The 16,731-nt window shown below is 31.1% G+C and overlaps 2 protein-coding genes across 2 annotated transcripts; one reads left to right on the top strand and one right to left on the bottom strand.

Annotated features, from left to right (window-relative positions):
• The first annotated feature begins 5,432 nt into the window (after positions 1-5,432).
• Positions 5,433-8,142, top strand: LOC18098399 (putative kinase-like protein TMKL1). The gene is given in 3 exon segments (XM_006385058.3): positions 5,433-6,314; positions 6,744-7,185; positions 7,187-8,142. Coding segments are annotated over 3 exon segments (1,089 nt in total). The 5' UTR covers positions 5,433-5,818; the 3' UTR covers positions 7,338-8,142.
• A 1,102-nt stretch (positions 8,143-9,244) lies between these two features.
• Positions 9,245-9,835, bottom strand: LOC18098398 (F-box protein At5g07610). Its single transcript, XM_006385057.3, has one exon. It carries the CDS (start codon positions 9,833-9,835, stop codon positions 9,245-9,247), a length of 591 nt encoding a protein of 196 aa, XP_006385119.1.
• Between the last annotated feature and the right edge of the window lie 6,896 nt (positions 9,836-16,731).

Raw genomic sequence — 16,731 nt, 5'->3', positions numbered from 1 at the left:
TATTCGAAAAACTAGTGTTTAACATTATTCAATGACACTACATAAATAAGATAGAGATCGCTTGATGACGTAGCATTTGTAGAATTTGATCGCAATCCCAATTTTGTTACTGATTATATTTTACCTGATGTTGTTGCGTGCTTAAGAAACCAAAAAAACTGTAGTCCTTGTCGGATGTATTTCATAAGTGATGGAAATGTAAATAGTTTAATGGACCAATAAGAAATATTTTATATAAAGTATTATTTATTTCATAATGTAATAATAATAGTTAAATCTACAATATTTAAATTAAAAACCATCAATATTAATATATATATTTTTAAAATTATTTTATAACCTCAATTTCAAAAGCATTATTAACCAAACACATTAAACTATTTTTTGTTCAACCTCAATTTCAACCACAGTTTTAACCAAACATGTATAAATACCAAATCAACCTCAACCAAAAGTACTTTTTATAAAATAATTTTTTTCAAACCACAACCACAACAGCTACCACAATACCAAAGTATTAACAATATTTGAAGAGCGACCTCAAAAAGGGTTTAAGGTATCGGTAAACTCGGATCATTTATTTTTATTATTTTTTTGGTATTTAATTGGTTAGATTTGAATGGTTCAATTAAGTTATTAAAAGATTGATCGAGATAAACAAATTTATCTATGTCAATATCTTGTTCAATTTAATTAGAAATCCGATCCAAATGAAGCTTCAAGTCCTATATTTCTCGGGTCAATTTATCAAATTATACAAGATTCAATAACTATGGTTTTTTCTAGGAGTGATCATTTTCGGTTCGGTTCGGTTTTTACCTATAAAAACAACTACACCGAAATTTTGTAAAATATATATAAAAAAACAAAACTGAACCGAAACTGGTTCCTACCTACCAGTTTCGGTTCGATTTTAGTAATTTTATATTAAAAAATAAAAATTATATTGTTTTTTAGGGTTTTTTTGGACTTTCTGATGGATTCTTTTCGGTTCGGTTTGGTTTTTTGATTTCAGGTTTCTGAAATCAAACCGATTTTTTTTAAATATTCTGATCGGTTTTTTTTTCATGATTCAATTTTTTCAATTATTATTTTTTCAATTTTCACCTCTAGTTTTTTTCATGATCTCCTTGCCGTTTGAGATTACTACTTCAATGATAATAGAAGGTTGAGGCCACCAATTGCATGATTCCACACAGTAGTTGTATAATAACTATATAATTATGATAGGCTAAACTTTTTACTAGTCCATGAAATTATTATTTTTTCTTTCAAGAAAGGATAGTTATTCCCCCCCTCCCCCCACATATAACACTCAAAGCCAAGCAGATTCACAGCTTCCACTTATTGCTACTGACTACAAGTGGAAATGCATTATAATTGCAACCTGGCTTCTGTTCTAAAAATTTATCATGGCTCGGTTGAAAACAAATATGTCTTCCTCTAAGTGATCCGGGTTTTGGCTCGCGACAAAGCTTAAGTTACGGGTCAGAGAATTAGTCAGAATTGAGTGGGAATGCATTGTTTTGATCAATTTTTTTTTTAAAAAAACATAAATTAATTGAATTGCATGAATAACAAGATAACCTGGATTTTTAATTAGATCAAGTTAGATTTTTAATTTATTTTTTAAAACTTGAATCGATCTAGATCATATATTAGTTGAGTCTCTAATCCTGGGCGGGTTTTATAAAAATAAATTATTTTTTATTCCCCTTGTCTGTGTTTGGTGGTGGGCTCGTGGCCTCGTGTGGCATGTTTTATTCTTTGATGTTCTGAGGTTGATCACACGACATTATTGATCAAATAAATAAATTAGACAACACGTAAAGTTGATTGAGTGGTTATTACTACTTGTTTTTGGAGATAGAATTGAGTTCGTCGGTATGTCCAATTGTCCATATAAAATATAATGTGCTTTCCAAACCACAGTAACAGCTATTTCCTTCTATTTAATAATATCACTTTCCACGAATCCAATTATTAAATCCCCAAAAATCAATTATTTTCTTACTAAAAAAATCCCCTTGTTTTTTTCCCCCCTTCAATTATCATAGGAAAATCGATGTATTTATTCCAATTATCACCTCCTCTCAGTTGTGTTCATAAACAAAACTAATTTTCCCAATTGGGTCCTCTATTTATCGAGCATTATTATTCTTATTCATAGTTTTCAGATCCGATCCGGTGGCCGGCCCGGTCTAAGGCCTAGGTCCCAGGTTTTGACCGGGTCACTGGATCGTTCCGGTCATTTTTTTTTAAAATCAAAATGACGTCGTTTTAGTAAAAAAAAAAAAACAAAAGTCAACGGGTCGCAATCGGGTTTTTAACCGGGTCTTGCCGGGTTTTTCCTTCCCCTATGTTTTTTTCTAACCCGACTCCGGGTCGACCAGGTCCCGAGTCAATCCGCTAGGCCGGGTTTCAAAACTATGCTCTCATTAATATTTTTGCCTCTAAGATCATAAAAAAAAATTTACTTGGAGATAGTTTGGGGATAAATATTTACTCTTTCCAAATTTGTTTTTCTCCTTTGTTGGCATATAGCTTTTCTAGATGGATTCCAACTAAAAACCAATATTTTAGACAAATATATACAAAAATAAAAAATAAAAAAATCAACATCCACGTAAGTATACTTGCATGTCCTATCACATATTACACCTAACAAAAACATCTTTTTAAGCTAATGAAAGCCATACCTTGCAATAACTCTCTTGTCATTTAGGATGAACACAAGCACGACGGGTGAGGTTTAATTAACTCACAATTCCCTTCGGATATATAGAAGAGACGCATGCTTACTATATTTTAATTATGTTTTCCACCAAATGAAAATGACAATTTTATTTTAAAAAGAATGAATAATATCGCATGATTGTTATAAGATACATAGCCGAATTAGGTGAGATTTCTCAATCAATTAATGTGGAATATGCTAAGAGCAAGAGGGTCAAACATAATTTCTAGATCTAAAATATTATATCTAATTTTTAATTGATTTTAGGAGTTAAACCTTTAAATTCAATGCTCCACGATCAAAGTTTGACTCATGTTTCTTAATTTAATTATGATAGAAATAAAATCTTTATGAATTTTTATTGTAGTATAAAGTATAAACGGTTCATATTTGATGGTATCTTTTGATTTATGATTTTTATAAAGTAGAGGGCGAGAGAGAGAGAGATTGGAGCAAAATTGTTAAAAAGAACTGTGTGGGCCCATATGTAGGTCCCACAAATTTGATGATCAAGAGCATCAAATTAGAGCTTCAGTGTTTTCTGTGGGGCCTACCTTACCACCAAACTCATCAATCTCCGCCGTTGATTTACATTCTTTTTCTCAACCAACTCTCGTAGATTGTTTACGAGGTGTGGAACGTTCTTTCTTTTATCTTAATTATAAATTTAATTAATTAATATATATCATGGTTTAATTGAAATTTTTTTTATTAAAATCTTGATTAAGAAGAAATTATAGATTATAAAATAAAAATTAAATTTATCAAACTGCAATGACAAAAACGTTATATTTATGCTTTATTTTTCTCTAACGTGCAGGGACATGATTGGTTTGTTTATTTTTAAGAAGCTCTACGATGTATAACACGAGGGTTTGATTTCGATGCCATGATTAAATTTGAGATTAATCGGATGGTGAGAAATCATGTTACATTCATGTTTATGTTTTTATAGGATGATTGCCTCCGAGATCTCACCTGCCTAGAAAAATATATTTTCATGTTTGAGAGTGCGATAACAGTTATTTTTTAAAGTATTTTTTATTCTAAAACACGTTAAAATAATATATATATTTTTAATTTTTAAATATTATTTTTAACATCAACCCATCAAAATTATCTAAAAACATCAAAAAAATATTAATTTAAAGTAAAAAAAATTATTTTTTTTAAATTATTTTTGAAACATAAAAACAAACAGGATGTAACTAAAGATGCTTATTGAAGGTGTGTTCTACCACAAGTCATAAACTGGTTGAATCAAAAGCATTATTCCAGAAACAAAATTGGAAGTCAAACCCATGACCTTCAATCAAGGAAACTCCCAGCTTTACCGCTAATTGTCATCTTTTCACAGTCTTCATTCCTCTGGCTGGTTATTTTCCCGTTCAAACTTATTTATTTAATTATTTTTTGTGTTCGTCAAGAGAAAGATTTCTTGGTTAGATCTCGATTCACTCGATGTTGATGATTATCAAAACAACTTATTTTCTTCTTTTATTTAAATTCAATGGTTTTAATGATCATTTATATTGTTCATATGTATTCTGGACTCTGAGTGTTTTCCAGCAATAGCAGTGTGGAGAATTTTTTTTCCAAACTAGAGAATAATTATAAAAATAATTTCTAAACTGTACAGGTTTAACTTGCACAACTTCATACACAAAAATACCACACGGGCATTTTTTTTTTTGGTTATAATTTGAACATTTTTTCTTCTTTCTTCTCCACTCGAAATGTATTGGGTTCCTAGTTTTTGTATTTAGCTAAATTTAGTCTCATTATTATTATCATTTTATTTGTTGTTTTTTTAATATAAAAAAGATTAAACTTATTTTTATTTAATTTGGGAAAAAATGACTCTTTTTTATAAAAAAAAAATAGAAGATTATTCCAGTACTTTTTAGCAAAATTTGTTTAATTATATAATGATGGAACTAAAATTAACTAAATATAAAAATTGAGGGACCATATTAAGTAGGTAGAGAAGAAATAAAAATAAATAAGCTAGCACAACAACCGAAATAAAAGAGAGATAAAAAAAACAAATAAGATGCTAAAACATATTAAGTTCTGATATCAAAGTATAATTGAAAAAATCTTGAAGATATGAATTATTAACAAAAAAAAAACAACTTTAAAGTTGAAGGTAATTTATACACGTCACTTAAAATCAATAATATCTTCATTTTAAAGGTTTGTTTGTTTTTATGTTTCAAAAATATTTTTGAAAAAATTTAAAATTTTATTATTTTTTTCTTTACTTTAAATTAATTTTTTATGTTTTTAGATCATTTTGATGCGCTGATGTTAAAAATAATTTTTAAAAATAAAAAATATATTATTTTGATACATTTCTGAGTAAAAAATATTTTAAAAAACAATCACAATCATACTCCTAAACACTCGCGGTGCCTATAATACACGCATCAACAACAAAATTTCTAATATACTTATGCTCTGTCACACATAAAAATAAAATCATATGAGATGTGAATATAAAATCTGTACATTTGACTAGTTTACAAATTATTTTTATCACTTTACCAGTTTGAGAATTTTTTTTCTACAATGTACTATTGGGAAAAAAACTATTTAGACTTTTCCAGGAAAAGAAAAAGGAAGAAATAAAATAGAATAATGAAATTAAAGCCTGTCATTATGAAATGAAAAATCCATACACAATGGTATAATTGAAAGGGCAGACCTTCACCGCTACAACACAGATAAAACATCACATGGCTAGCCTAGATCTGGCTGACTCTCTCTCATTAGATTTACTTCTGTAACAGCAGAGCTTACATTTCCACCATTTCTCTTCCTCCTCAAGTACTTGTACAGATACAGTACACAAGTGCCTCTTTTAATCTTGATCCAAAGGCAAAGCCAAAACCCATTTTCATTCTAGTTTAGCCCTTTTCTTCTCTTTCTCTTACTTCTTTTCACATAATAAATCTTGGGTTCCACACTTCCACAGCAAAGTTCAATTCTATCTTCATCTTCTTGTCCTCTCTTTCAATCTCTCTGCTTCCCAGATCTTCTTTCTCTGCTCTTTAACATATACTTGCTAGTTTTATCACAATGTCTCATACCAGGCAGGGGCTAAAACTTGTGGTAGGGCTAACTTTAGCTATTTTCTTGTTCGTTGTTGTAGCTGTAGTTTTTGTTTTCTTTAAAAGAAAGGCAGAAAGAAAGACGTGTAATGACATAGAAAACACTGAGGAGAAGCATGGAGATCATGGGGCTGAGACGACAGAGGACCTGGTGACTTTTCAAGGTGGTCAAGACTTAACAATAAGTGACATTCTTGATGCACCAGGAGAAGTTATAGGGAAATCCAACTATGGTACTTTGTACAAGGCCTTGTTGCAGAGGAGTAACTGTGTGAGGTTGCTTAGGTTCTTGAGGCCAATTTGTACAGCAAGGGTTGAAGATTTTGGTGATGTGGTTCAGTTGCTGGGGTGCATTAGACATCCCAATTTAGTGCCTCTTTTGGGGTTCTATGCAGGGCCTAGAGGTGAAAAGCTCCTTGTTCATCCATTTCTCAGGCGTGGCAACCTGTCTGATTTCATTAGAGGTAAGTTTGTTGTGTGTTCTTCTGCAAGTTTTATTTAGAAAAATACATGGACTTGATAGTCTATTATTGGAATTTGCAATTTCTGCTTTATATTCATTACTCCATAGTTCCAGTCTTTTAGTTTTCTGCTGAAATGTTCTCTTGATTCAGCACCATCAAATTCCTTTTAGATCTTGTTAAAAATATTTAGGATACATTCTAGATCTCTTCTTGGGCACATTGCCAGCTAATTATGGTTTAAATGCTGCCTAATTTGTTGCTGTCGACACCTACCTTTGTCATCTAGCCTTGCCTGCGATAATGCTCGCCATTTTTCAGCTTGTACAACCATATTTTTTCTAGCTGTTTCAAGTAAAATCCTGTCATTTTCGTACTTTTGGCCTGCAAAATGTTTAGCTTCAATGGACCAACTCTGTGTTTTTTTGGCAGATGGGAAGTCTGAGTTTCACAAATGGACCGTCATTTATAAGATATCTATTGGAATAGCCAAAGGATTGGATCATCTTCACGCTGGATTGCAGAAGCCAGTAATTCATGGGAATCTCAAGTCAAAGAATATATTGTTGGATCGCAATTTCCATCCGTGTATCTCCGACTTTGGCCTTCATCTCCTCTTGAATCTTACTGCTGGCCAGGAAATGCTTGAAGCTTCTGCAGCTGAGGGATATAAAGCTCCTGAACTTATCAAAATGAAAGAGGTCACTTTGGAGACTGATATATATAGTCTTGGAATAATTCTGCTTGAATTACTCTCAGGGAAGGAACCGATCAATGAGAATCCAACCGCTGATGAGGATTTTTATCTGCCAACGTTCATGCGAAATGCAGTCCTTGATCGGAGAATTGCTGATTTATACCATCCAGACATACTTTAGCAATGGCGATGATAATGAAAGACCTGTAACTGAAGAATGTGTACTCAAATACTTTCAGCTGGCTATGGCCTGTTGTTCTCCTTCGCCTTCTCTTCGACCAAACATCAAGCAAGTCCTTTGGAAACTTGAAGAAATTGGAAGACAATAACATCTTTCAAAAATTGAACAGGGTTTTGGTGGCAGGGCACTGTGCAGTTGATTTCGGGCTAAAATTTTTACATTTTCATTTCTTTCAAGATCTTGTTCAATGGTTATGACAAAGTTGATGACAAGGATGATATCGTCGTAACGTGCGTGGGAAAAGTTGAAATGGATGTCCACCTCAAGCAAAAAAGTCGACAATTTCAGCTACAGCACATAACAAGAAGTGGGGTTTTGTGAATTGCGATGCTATCTTTTGTGGTGGAGAAAGTTTGAAGCAGGAATTCTAACTTGAAGCAAAGTCTTGCACATTCCAGCCATCAGACAAGAAATGTGGAATTGGTGATTGGCTTTGTCGGATTCCGAGACTACTTTGTTGCTAAAAAGCACCAGCGACACAAGATTATGAATCTGATATGGTCCCCCGCTTTGTTATGTGGATGCATATATGTTTACGAGAAAGGGCCACATATCAACAGCAAAAGTGTCATGCTTATTTCCACTACCCCATCAATTGTACCTGCAAACCTCTCCAGAATCCAATGGTAAGTTCATCTTAAATTTGCAATGCAACGAGGCACTTTTACAATTCTGTGGAGAGGTAGCTAAACATTTACTCTCTGCCCTATTCCTTGGACAAGAAACAGTGGCAGCACATGAAAGATACTGATGCTTTGGGCTAGTTAGATGCTTTACTCTTGCTCTACTACTTGATTAACCCAGTATTGCTCACATGGTTACATGTATATTAAACCAAAATTGACGTGGGAAATTTGTATAGAAAATCAATTATCATTTCACGTTTCTTTTTCTGTGCCTCTCCTTTGATAGCATTTCCTGTTAGCTGGCATTGAATTGTGGTGGGTAGCTTTTGAATATTGATTGGTCTAAACCATGAGAAATTGAGAGATCACTTTCTGGTTGAGTCAGGCAATAACTCAGCTTTAATTTCATAATGCAATTTCAACTACTTGATAATAATGGCACTTTTGGTCAATGGCCGTCTGTGCTTTCCCACATCATCCATCGCTCTGGGCCATCGGACCAGTTCTTTAACATGGTGCGGCACTTTCTCAGCTGTAGGTGGACCACTGCTCATCCAACTTGGTAACAAGTAAACTTAAGCCCTGGTCTGGACTTTGATGTTTGCATATGTTCTAATGAACCTTGAAATATTTCCCAACTAGCGTCACCATCCATAAATGCCACCTGGACTTCTTCTTGCGTGCTTTGCTTGAATTGAATATATGCGTCCTATGATATTTATTATTTACTATGAAAGCTGATGGTCCATCATCTTCGTAAATAAATACAGGCGAAACACTTCCATTCTCAGGGCCATTTCCGGTTAGCAATGTACAGGAAGAAAATAACATGTCTAATCTAAAATTTGCCCATCACGAAAAGAGTAAGTGCGCTTGTTGGCCACCTTTTCTTTTTTCTTTCTCTTTGGGCCATTCTTCTCTCTTTCCTTTCCTTCTCGTCTTCTTTATTGGGTTTAGTTTGGCAAAGATTTAGAAACTGAAATGAAAAGGGCAAGAAAATTGTCTAGCGCGTGAAGAAAGGTACCTTTGTCCGATAGTAGCCTTTCTTGGTGGCGTTGGCCGGCTCCATCTCGACGAGTTGCACCTCCTCATTGGTCAGTGAGGCTTTGATAGCACTTTGACGACATCTCTCTCTCCTCTTTCTTTCTTGGATTCCGCTCGAGCTTTCTTTTTTCTCTCTCTCTCTTTTGTTTTTTTCTTGGGCTCGGTTAGGCATTTTATTTTGACCACTTGAATCATTAAAAATTTACCAGAGCTCAAAAAATCAAAACAAGAAATAAAATGTGAAAATGGAACTCAAATTCATCACGTCAGAATCAAACAAACATAGCCAAAATTAAACAACTGAGCTTCGCTAACAGAAACAACGTCAAACACAGGCAAGACTCTCAACATACTGATAAACATTGAACATTACGAAGTTCTTTTCCTTGAAGTCATAGGGTATCACTTTGCCTGGTATGTGCAGCAGCACTGAAAATGAGTCCTCGTCACTTTCTCCCCTAACAAAAGCCAGTATCTCAAAAGCATAACTAGTCAACTCCCAAAATTCCAGAGATGAGCTCATAATCATCTCTGGAAATGCACCAGCAATTGCATTAAGATCGATGTGGTGCTTCACAAACCATCCGGAGTAGTCTGCCCTCATCTCATAAACATCAAGTTGTGTGTTAGCTTGAGGGGGAGGGCCATGAATCTCAACAAGAAGCAAGCGCCCCCGAGATTCTCCGAAATACCTAACATTTCTCTGTTCCATACCATCATCGATTTGAGGAATCGGAGGCATTGGCATTTGCTTAAGCTGTTCTCCGTCAACATCGAAACATAAAGAAGAACCACTTGAAATATTGAGCCAGTGAATAACTCCATTACAGAAGACACTACCCTCGAATAGCATACGGTCTTCTGTGGTAAAAGGACCACCAGAAACCCTCCATGGAACGTTGTTTGATGAATACATATCTATCTGATAATGATGTTGTCTGGTGATTCTTTAACAAGCCATCTTGGAGCTGATTCTCAAGCAAGTTTATAGTTGTTTTCTTGGTCTTTATATGAAGCAGCTTTGGGTTGCTTTCTTGGAATAGACCATATGGAGATGAAGGCGATAAAGCAGGCATGTTTCTCAATTATTTTAGAGATTTATCATGATTTTCAGTTATATATATATATATAATACGGAAGCTGATGTAAGGCGTATTGATGGATATAATTAGATCAAATTTGTACCCATAATCATATTAAACTGCGGTAGGGTCATGTTGGGACAGATTACAAAATATTTTTTATTTAGAAATGTATTAAAATATATTTTTTATTTTTTAAAATTTATTTTTGACATCATCACATTAAAATGATCTAAAAACACTAAAAAAAATTAATTTTAAGTAAAAAAAACATTTATTAGATTTTTGACAAATAATGTTTTGGCCGCAATGCCAAACACACACTAAACCCAACTTCTAATATTTTACAAATTATAAACCCGATTCATTTAATTTTTCTTGGATTCGAGTGGGTTGGGCTAGATTTTTTGTAGATATTATAGATATCCATTGAATTAGGCTTAAAATTACATTGCTAATTTTCATGGGTTTGTATTTAACAACGGACCTATAGCATAGACTACACCCTTAATGTTATGTCTAATTATCATAAATTACACCACCATTAAATTCTGTTTATCTTCCCCTTCCCATCAAGCAAAAAATAAAAAATAGCTCTTTTATGTTGTATAGAAATTTAATAAGAAATCCACTAAAATTGAAAAAATATTAAATAAAATAAAAATAAAAAATCAATCTACATACTATTAAATATAAAGATAAAGAAATATATGGTATAGAGCGGTCATTTCAGGTTAATTGAGTTTCAAAAATTTTAACCCATCACTTGACTTGTAATATTTATTTCTTTATTTTTTTTATCTATTATTATCAATAATATTTATATTATTTAATTTTAACATGTTAAATCAGATAATATAAACATTACTGATGAGCAGATTTTTTTTTTTAACACCAATCTTACATAAGCAATGTTTTGGGTGGAAAAATTCCACAAGAGATGCTGCTTTGCTGCCAGTCTTCAAGAGTCAAAAGGACTAAAAACAAAATAACGAAAAAGGTGAGACACTCAAATAAAAATAAAGAAAATTGTACACTCAACATGCAATTCTCTTTCATAATTTTTGTTTATATTGGAGCCCCTTTTTTGTCACTTATCACAAAATAAGGATACATTACCACTCAACAAAATAATTTAACGGTAAACACTAAAATTAAAATAATAATAATAACTTAAATAGATAAAATTAGTTTTGTTGCTTGCATATGTGTCGGTAACAATTTTATTAGCATTTTTTTTAAATTACAGGCGTGAATTTATAACATATATAAGATAATCCAATCAAAACTTGATTTAATTAATAAAAATTAAGATGATGTTGTTCTGATTTTATTTTTTATAAAAAAAATTAAGTGATATTTTTTTTTAAAATAAAAAATATTCAAGTCATGGAAAACTCTTTAATAGTATCATTGAACCTGACCTAACAAGTTAACCTTGAAACCTCTTAACCCAACTATTTATCCAGATCAAGCTATAAATTGAACGTGTGAGAATTGGCTTGACATGACTCAATTGATTTGGTGAATTCAAAGGCAACTCGGGTGACCAATTAAAACATAATTTGACTTAAAAAAACTAAAATAATATCTTTTTTTTTAATATTAAGTGAGGGAAAGGGAGTAGAGAGAGGAAACTCATGTTATTAAAGAGAAAAAAGAGGAGTAGAAAACTTTCACTTGTTAACATTCAAAGTTTATATCATTATCGTGTAAGACGTTATAAACTCGATTGTACAAGTTTAAGTAAAGATTAATAAAGTTTATGTAAAAAATCTTAAATCTTAAATTAGGTTTATTAAATGTTAAATTGTGAAAATGTGATGTTCTTGGGATGTAGTATAATATAAATGACTCTAAATAAAGCATAATTCAAGAAGAAAAATTGGTATTTATGGTGAAAGTAAAGCCAACCATTTAAGAGGGGAGAAATGAGAACTTTTGGAAATAAGATAAATGTTTGTTAGTTATGTGTATTTAGTATGTGTTTTTGTATTGATGAGGATTAAAATGGACTTAATTATGTTTTTTTTGTTGTAGTTTAATTTTCAATATAACTTAAAAAAAGGACCATGAAAAATTGACAATGTAAATAATTTATGATTATGTGCTAGGTTGTGATGTACAAAATGAATGTTTGTGATGTTAGGATGGTGTGAAAATGGTTTAGGGATGTTTTGATGTATTTCAGTATATGTGTATTTTCAGGTTTTTTATTATGTTCTAATTAGATTATTTTATTTAGTCATGGATAAGTTTGTCATTAAAAAAAGCAAAATGTTGAGGATACACCCATTGCTAATGATGTTAATGTTATAAATAATGGAGACACTTTATCAAAAACAACTTACATGGAACTCAATTTAGATGATCTTCCTCTAGATCCGGGGTTAAGAAAGAAATTTTCTGAATATCATCCCAATGATAGAGACAAAGTTTAAAGATCCTACTTGTAAAAAGGTTTGTGTTAACCTTATAATTATAATTTTTCATAAAGAAAGATTGGGATTATATATCGACGATTTGTCTCAATTTGGTTTAAGGAGCATAGTTATTGGTTAGAGTATAATAAGGATGACGATTCATTATTTTTCTTATGTTGTTATCTCTATAGGTCGGATATGGAAAATCAAGCAAGTGGTGATTATTTTGTTGGCATGAGATTTAAGAATTGAAAGGATAAAAAAACATTCAAGATTCATGTTGGAGATCCTAATAGTGCTCACAACCAAACTGGGAGGAAATGCCACGATTTGATGAATCAAAGGCAACATATTAAAGTTGCTTATGTTGGAACTTCAAATCAATCTTGAAGATATTATCGAACTCGGTTGACTGCAACTGTTGATTGTATTTGCTTTCTTTTGTGTCAAGAACTAGCTTTTCGTGGTTGTGATGAATCTAAGAACTCAAAGAATCAATGAAACTTTATTAAGCTTCTACGATTTCTTGCTGAACATAATCAAGGAATTACAGATGTTGTTTTAGACAAATTTCCTGATAATCTAAAAATTATAGCTTATAACATTCAAAAAGTTATTGTATGTGCTGCTATAATAGAAACCACCAATATCATCTTAAATGATCTTGGTCATGAGTTCTTTGTTATCTTAATTGATGTGTCTCGTGATGTATTAGTTAAAGAGAAAATGGTTGTTGTTCAACGTTGTGTAGATGTGAAGGGATGTGTTATTGAATGCTTTATTGGTATTGTGCATATTAAGAACACAATCGCTCTATCGCTTAAAGAGACAATTGAAGCATTGTTTTCCAAACATAGGCTTAGTATATCACATCTACTTGGACATGGCTATGATGGAGCTAGTAACATACAAGTTGAATTTCATGGCTTGAAAGCTTTGATAATGAAGGATAATCCATCCACATATTATATTCATTGTTTTTCCCATCAATTGTAACTAGCTCTTGTTGGTGTGGCAAAAACCCATGTTCATATTGCTTTGTTATTCAATATGGTTTCTAGTTTGACAAATGTTGTGGGAGCTTAATGCAAGAGAATAGATCTTTTTCGTGAAAAGTTATATAACAAGATAGTTGAAGCACTTAATGATGGTGACATTTTAAGTGGTCGAGGTTTACATTAAGAAACTATGCTTTGAAGAGCCAATGATACACATTGGAACTCATATTATGGATCTTTGGTAAATCTAATTATGTTTTTTTGCCTCCGTTATTGATATGCTTGAAGTCATTGTTGAAATTAGTGTAAATTCAAAGCAAAGAGACGAAGCTTATGCACTTCTTGACTTGGTATAATCCTATGAATTTCTTTACAATTTGCATTTGATGAAAAATATACTAAGAGTTATAAATGGATTATCTCAAGCATTGTAAAAAAAGAAAGATCAAGATATCATAAATGCAATGTCTTTGGTTAAAGTTTCAAAACAACGACTTCAAATGATGAAGGATAGAGGATGAGAATCTTTAGTTAATGACATTTCTTCATTTTATGAAAGATATAACATTGATATTCCAAAAATAGTTGATATGTTTATCATTCGCGGTCGATCAAGGCATAATACTTAACAATTAACAAACTTGTATCATTACGAAGCTGAGTTGTTATATACAACAATTGACATGTAACTTCAAAAGCTTAATAATCATTTTACTGAGGTAAACACATAGTTGCTTCTTTGCATTTCATGTTTGAATCCAAGTGAGTCTTATTATACTTTTGATAAGCAAAAGTTGATTCATCTTACTCAATTTTATCCATTTGACTTCTTTATGGCTGAGCTTGGAGCACCCTGAAACTTACATTTTTGACATGAGATTTTGTGAAGAATTTTTGAAGCTAAAAGGAATCAATGATCTTGCTCAAATATTGGTGGAGGTAAATAAGGTTATGGTATATCCTTTAGTCTTTTTACTTGTAAAATTAGCATTAATTTTACCAGTGGCCATTGCATTAGTAGAGAGAATATCTTTAATGATGAAATTGGTTAAAAGTCGGTTACATAATCAAATTATGGATGATTGGTTAAATGATTATTTGATTACTTATATTGAAAAAAAGATATTTGAAAGTGTTGATAATGAGAAGATCTTACAACGTTTTTAATATATGAAGTCTTATATACGATTTTTTTTGTGGAGCGACTTTTTATAAAACATGTGAAATTTTGAGCTTTATACAAGAAACTTATAATTTTTGAACTTTTTGAATCTTAACTAATTTATTTATATATTTATATTATTTTGTCCCTACTGAAGTTGGATCCTGGATCCGTCCCTGCTAGTCTCCAATAAAAGTACATGATTGAATTTTGTTTTTTACAATATGCAAATCCATATTGCAATTATGTGTTAATACATAGTAGAAGAATAAACAATGAATTATCTATCTATTATAGTTTTTTCTTATATTAAAAGCTCGTTAGGTGTTGTGATAATGATTATTTTTTAAAGTGCTTTTCGCTTGAAAATACATTAAAATAATATTTTTTAAGTTCATTTTTAACATTAGCACATCAAAATTATATGAAAACACAAAAAAATAGTTTGAAGCAAAGAAAAAATAAAACAATTTTAAATTTTTTGAAAAGCACTTTTAAAACGCAAAAACAAACGGGCTCTAAAGATAATGAATTCAAACATAAAAAATATATTTCAAATTTGAAAAAGACTTGTCCAAAATAGATGAAATAGTAATTGGAGAAGCAAAGTCTGAGAGATAAAAATAAATTGCTTTTGAGTGAATTTTTATGTTTTTAAAATACAAAATACAAGGAATAGGTGACTTTTGTCTTCCAGTCTTTTATCACACGTTTAGAATGGATAATCAAGGCACATAGGTTGTATTCTTATCTTAAATCTAACACATACTAGTGGGTGTTTGGAAGTGTGATAATAATTATTTTTAAAGTGTTTTTTTATTTAGAAATGCATTAAAATAATATTTTTTTATTTTTTAAATTTTATTTTTGATATTAGCGCATCAAAAAATTCAAAAACATAAAAAAATAATTAAAATTTTAACCCAGTTCTGTTGAACCCGCAGTCCCAAACAGAGAGTAACATAATCATACCATAAATTGAGGTTTTTTTTTTTTTTTTTTTTTTTTGTCAAATTAGCACAACAAACTTAAAATTTTTTTGGGGAATGACACCGTTTGAAAAAGATTTGGTGAAATGACATAATTTGATGTTGTCGCGCTTTTGAAGCGCGACATCCACTAAATATCGCGCTTCTGAAAAGCGACAACTACATGACGCGCTTCTGAAACTCGACAACTTAAGATGTCGTATTTCATAAGCGCGCTATTAATTAAAATTTTAAAAGATCGAAGACTAGATTGAACACACAATGTTGTCTCTCTCTCACGAAAAAAACTAGCGACACCCTCACTTCTCTCATAAAAAACTTGTTAAACACTTATATTTTTCCTTTAAATCAATCAAAAATCGAACTCATCCTGGTCTCTAAAAATCCTTTGATGTTTTTGTATTGAAAATCCATCGCTCCCTTTGCTGCCACCACCGTTGCCATGGCTGCCCCAACCATTTTTATGATTACAGACGAGGAGTATATGATTTGATACATGAGTATAACACGATAAATTATTACTTGAATATTTTGGGATTACTTAATATTGTAATATTAAATTATTTTATATTTATTTTGCATGTATATATGTTTTTTTTCTTTTATATTCATGGGGCTACTTGTGATTATGAAATATGAGAATATGTTGAGTTTAATTAGAATTTTTTGATTGTGGTTATTATGGTTTTTTACAAGTTTTTTTCAGCGAGATAAAATTTTAGGTATAATTTCTATATAGAGAAAAATTTGTTCAAATTTTGAAAAATATTGTAAATATTTTAAATCTCTAAAATCATAAAGTAAATAAAATTTCAGAGTAACAAAAAAATTATAATTTTATAAATTTTTTTCTGGCTTAAAATACAAAAACAACCTAAAATCTTATGATAGCTAAAATGGTTTGAGAGTTTTGACTATTTTTTTTTAACTATTTTATCAATTACCTAGCTATTTTTTAAATTGATTTCCTTGAAAATATTACAGTACAACTACAACACCAATTATCGTAATTTTAAAACAAAATACATTTATAAACCATAATATTATTAAAGTATCGCGTTTTTAAACTCCAATATCTTCAAACTATACGTTAAAACCTATTTCAATATTTAATTATACTTTGAGCGCGATGTGCGCAATTTATCTAAATTGTCAGCT

This window comes from Populus trichocarpa, chromosome 4 (genome assembly GCF_000002775.5).
Source record: "Populus trichocarpa isolate Nisqually-1 chromosome 4, P.trichocarpa_v4.1, whole genome shotgun sequence".
Lineage (NCBI taxonomy): Eukaryota > Viridiplantae > Streptophyta > Magnoliopsida > Malpighiales > Salicaceae > Populus > Populus trichocarpa.
This window is presented reverse-complemented; position numbering and strand designations above follow the sequence as displayed.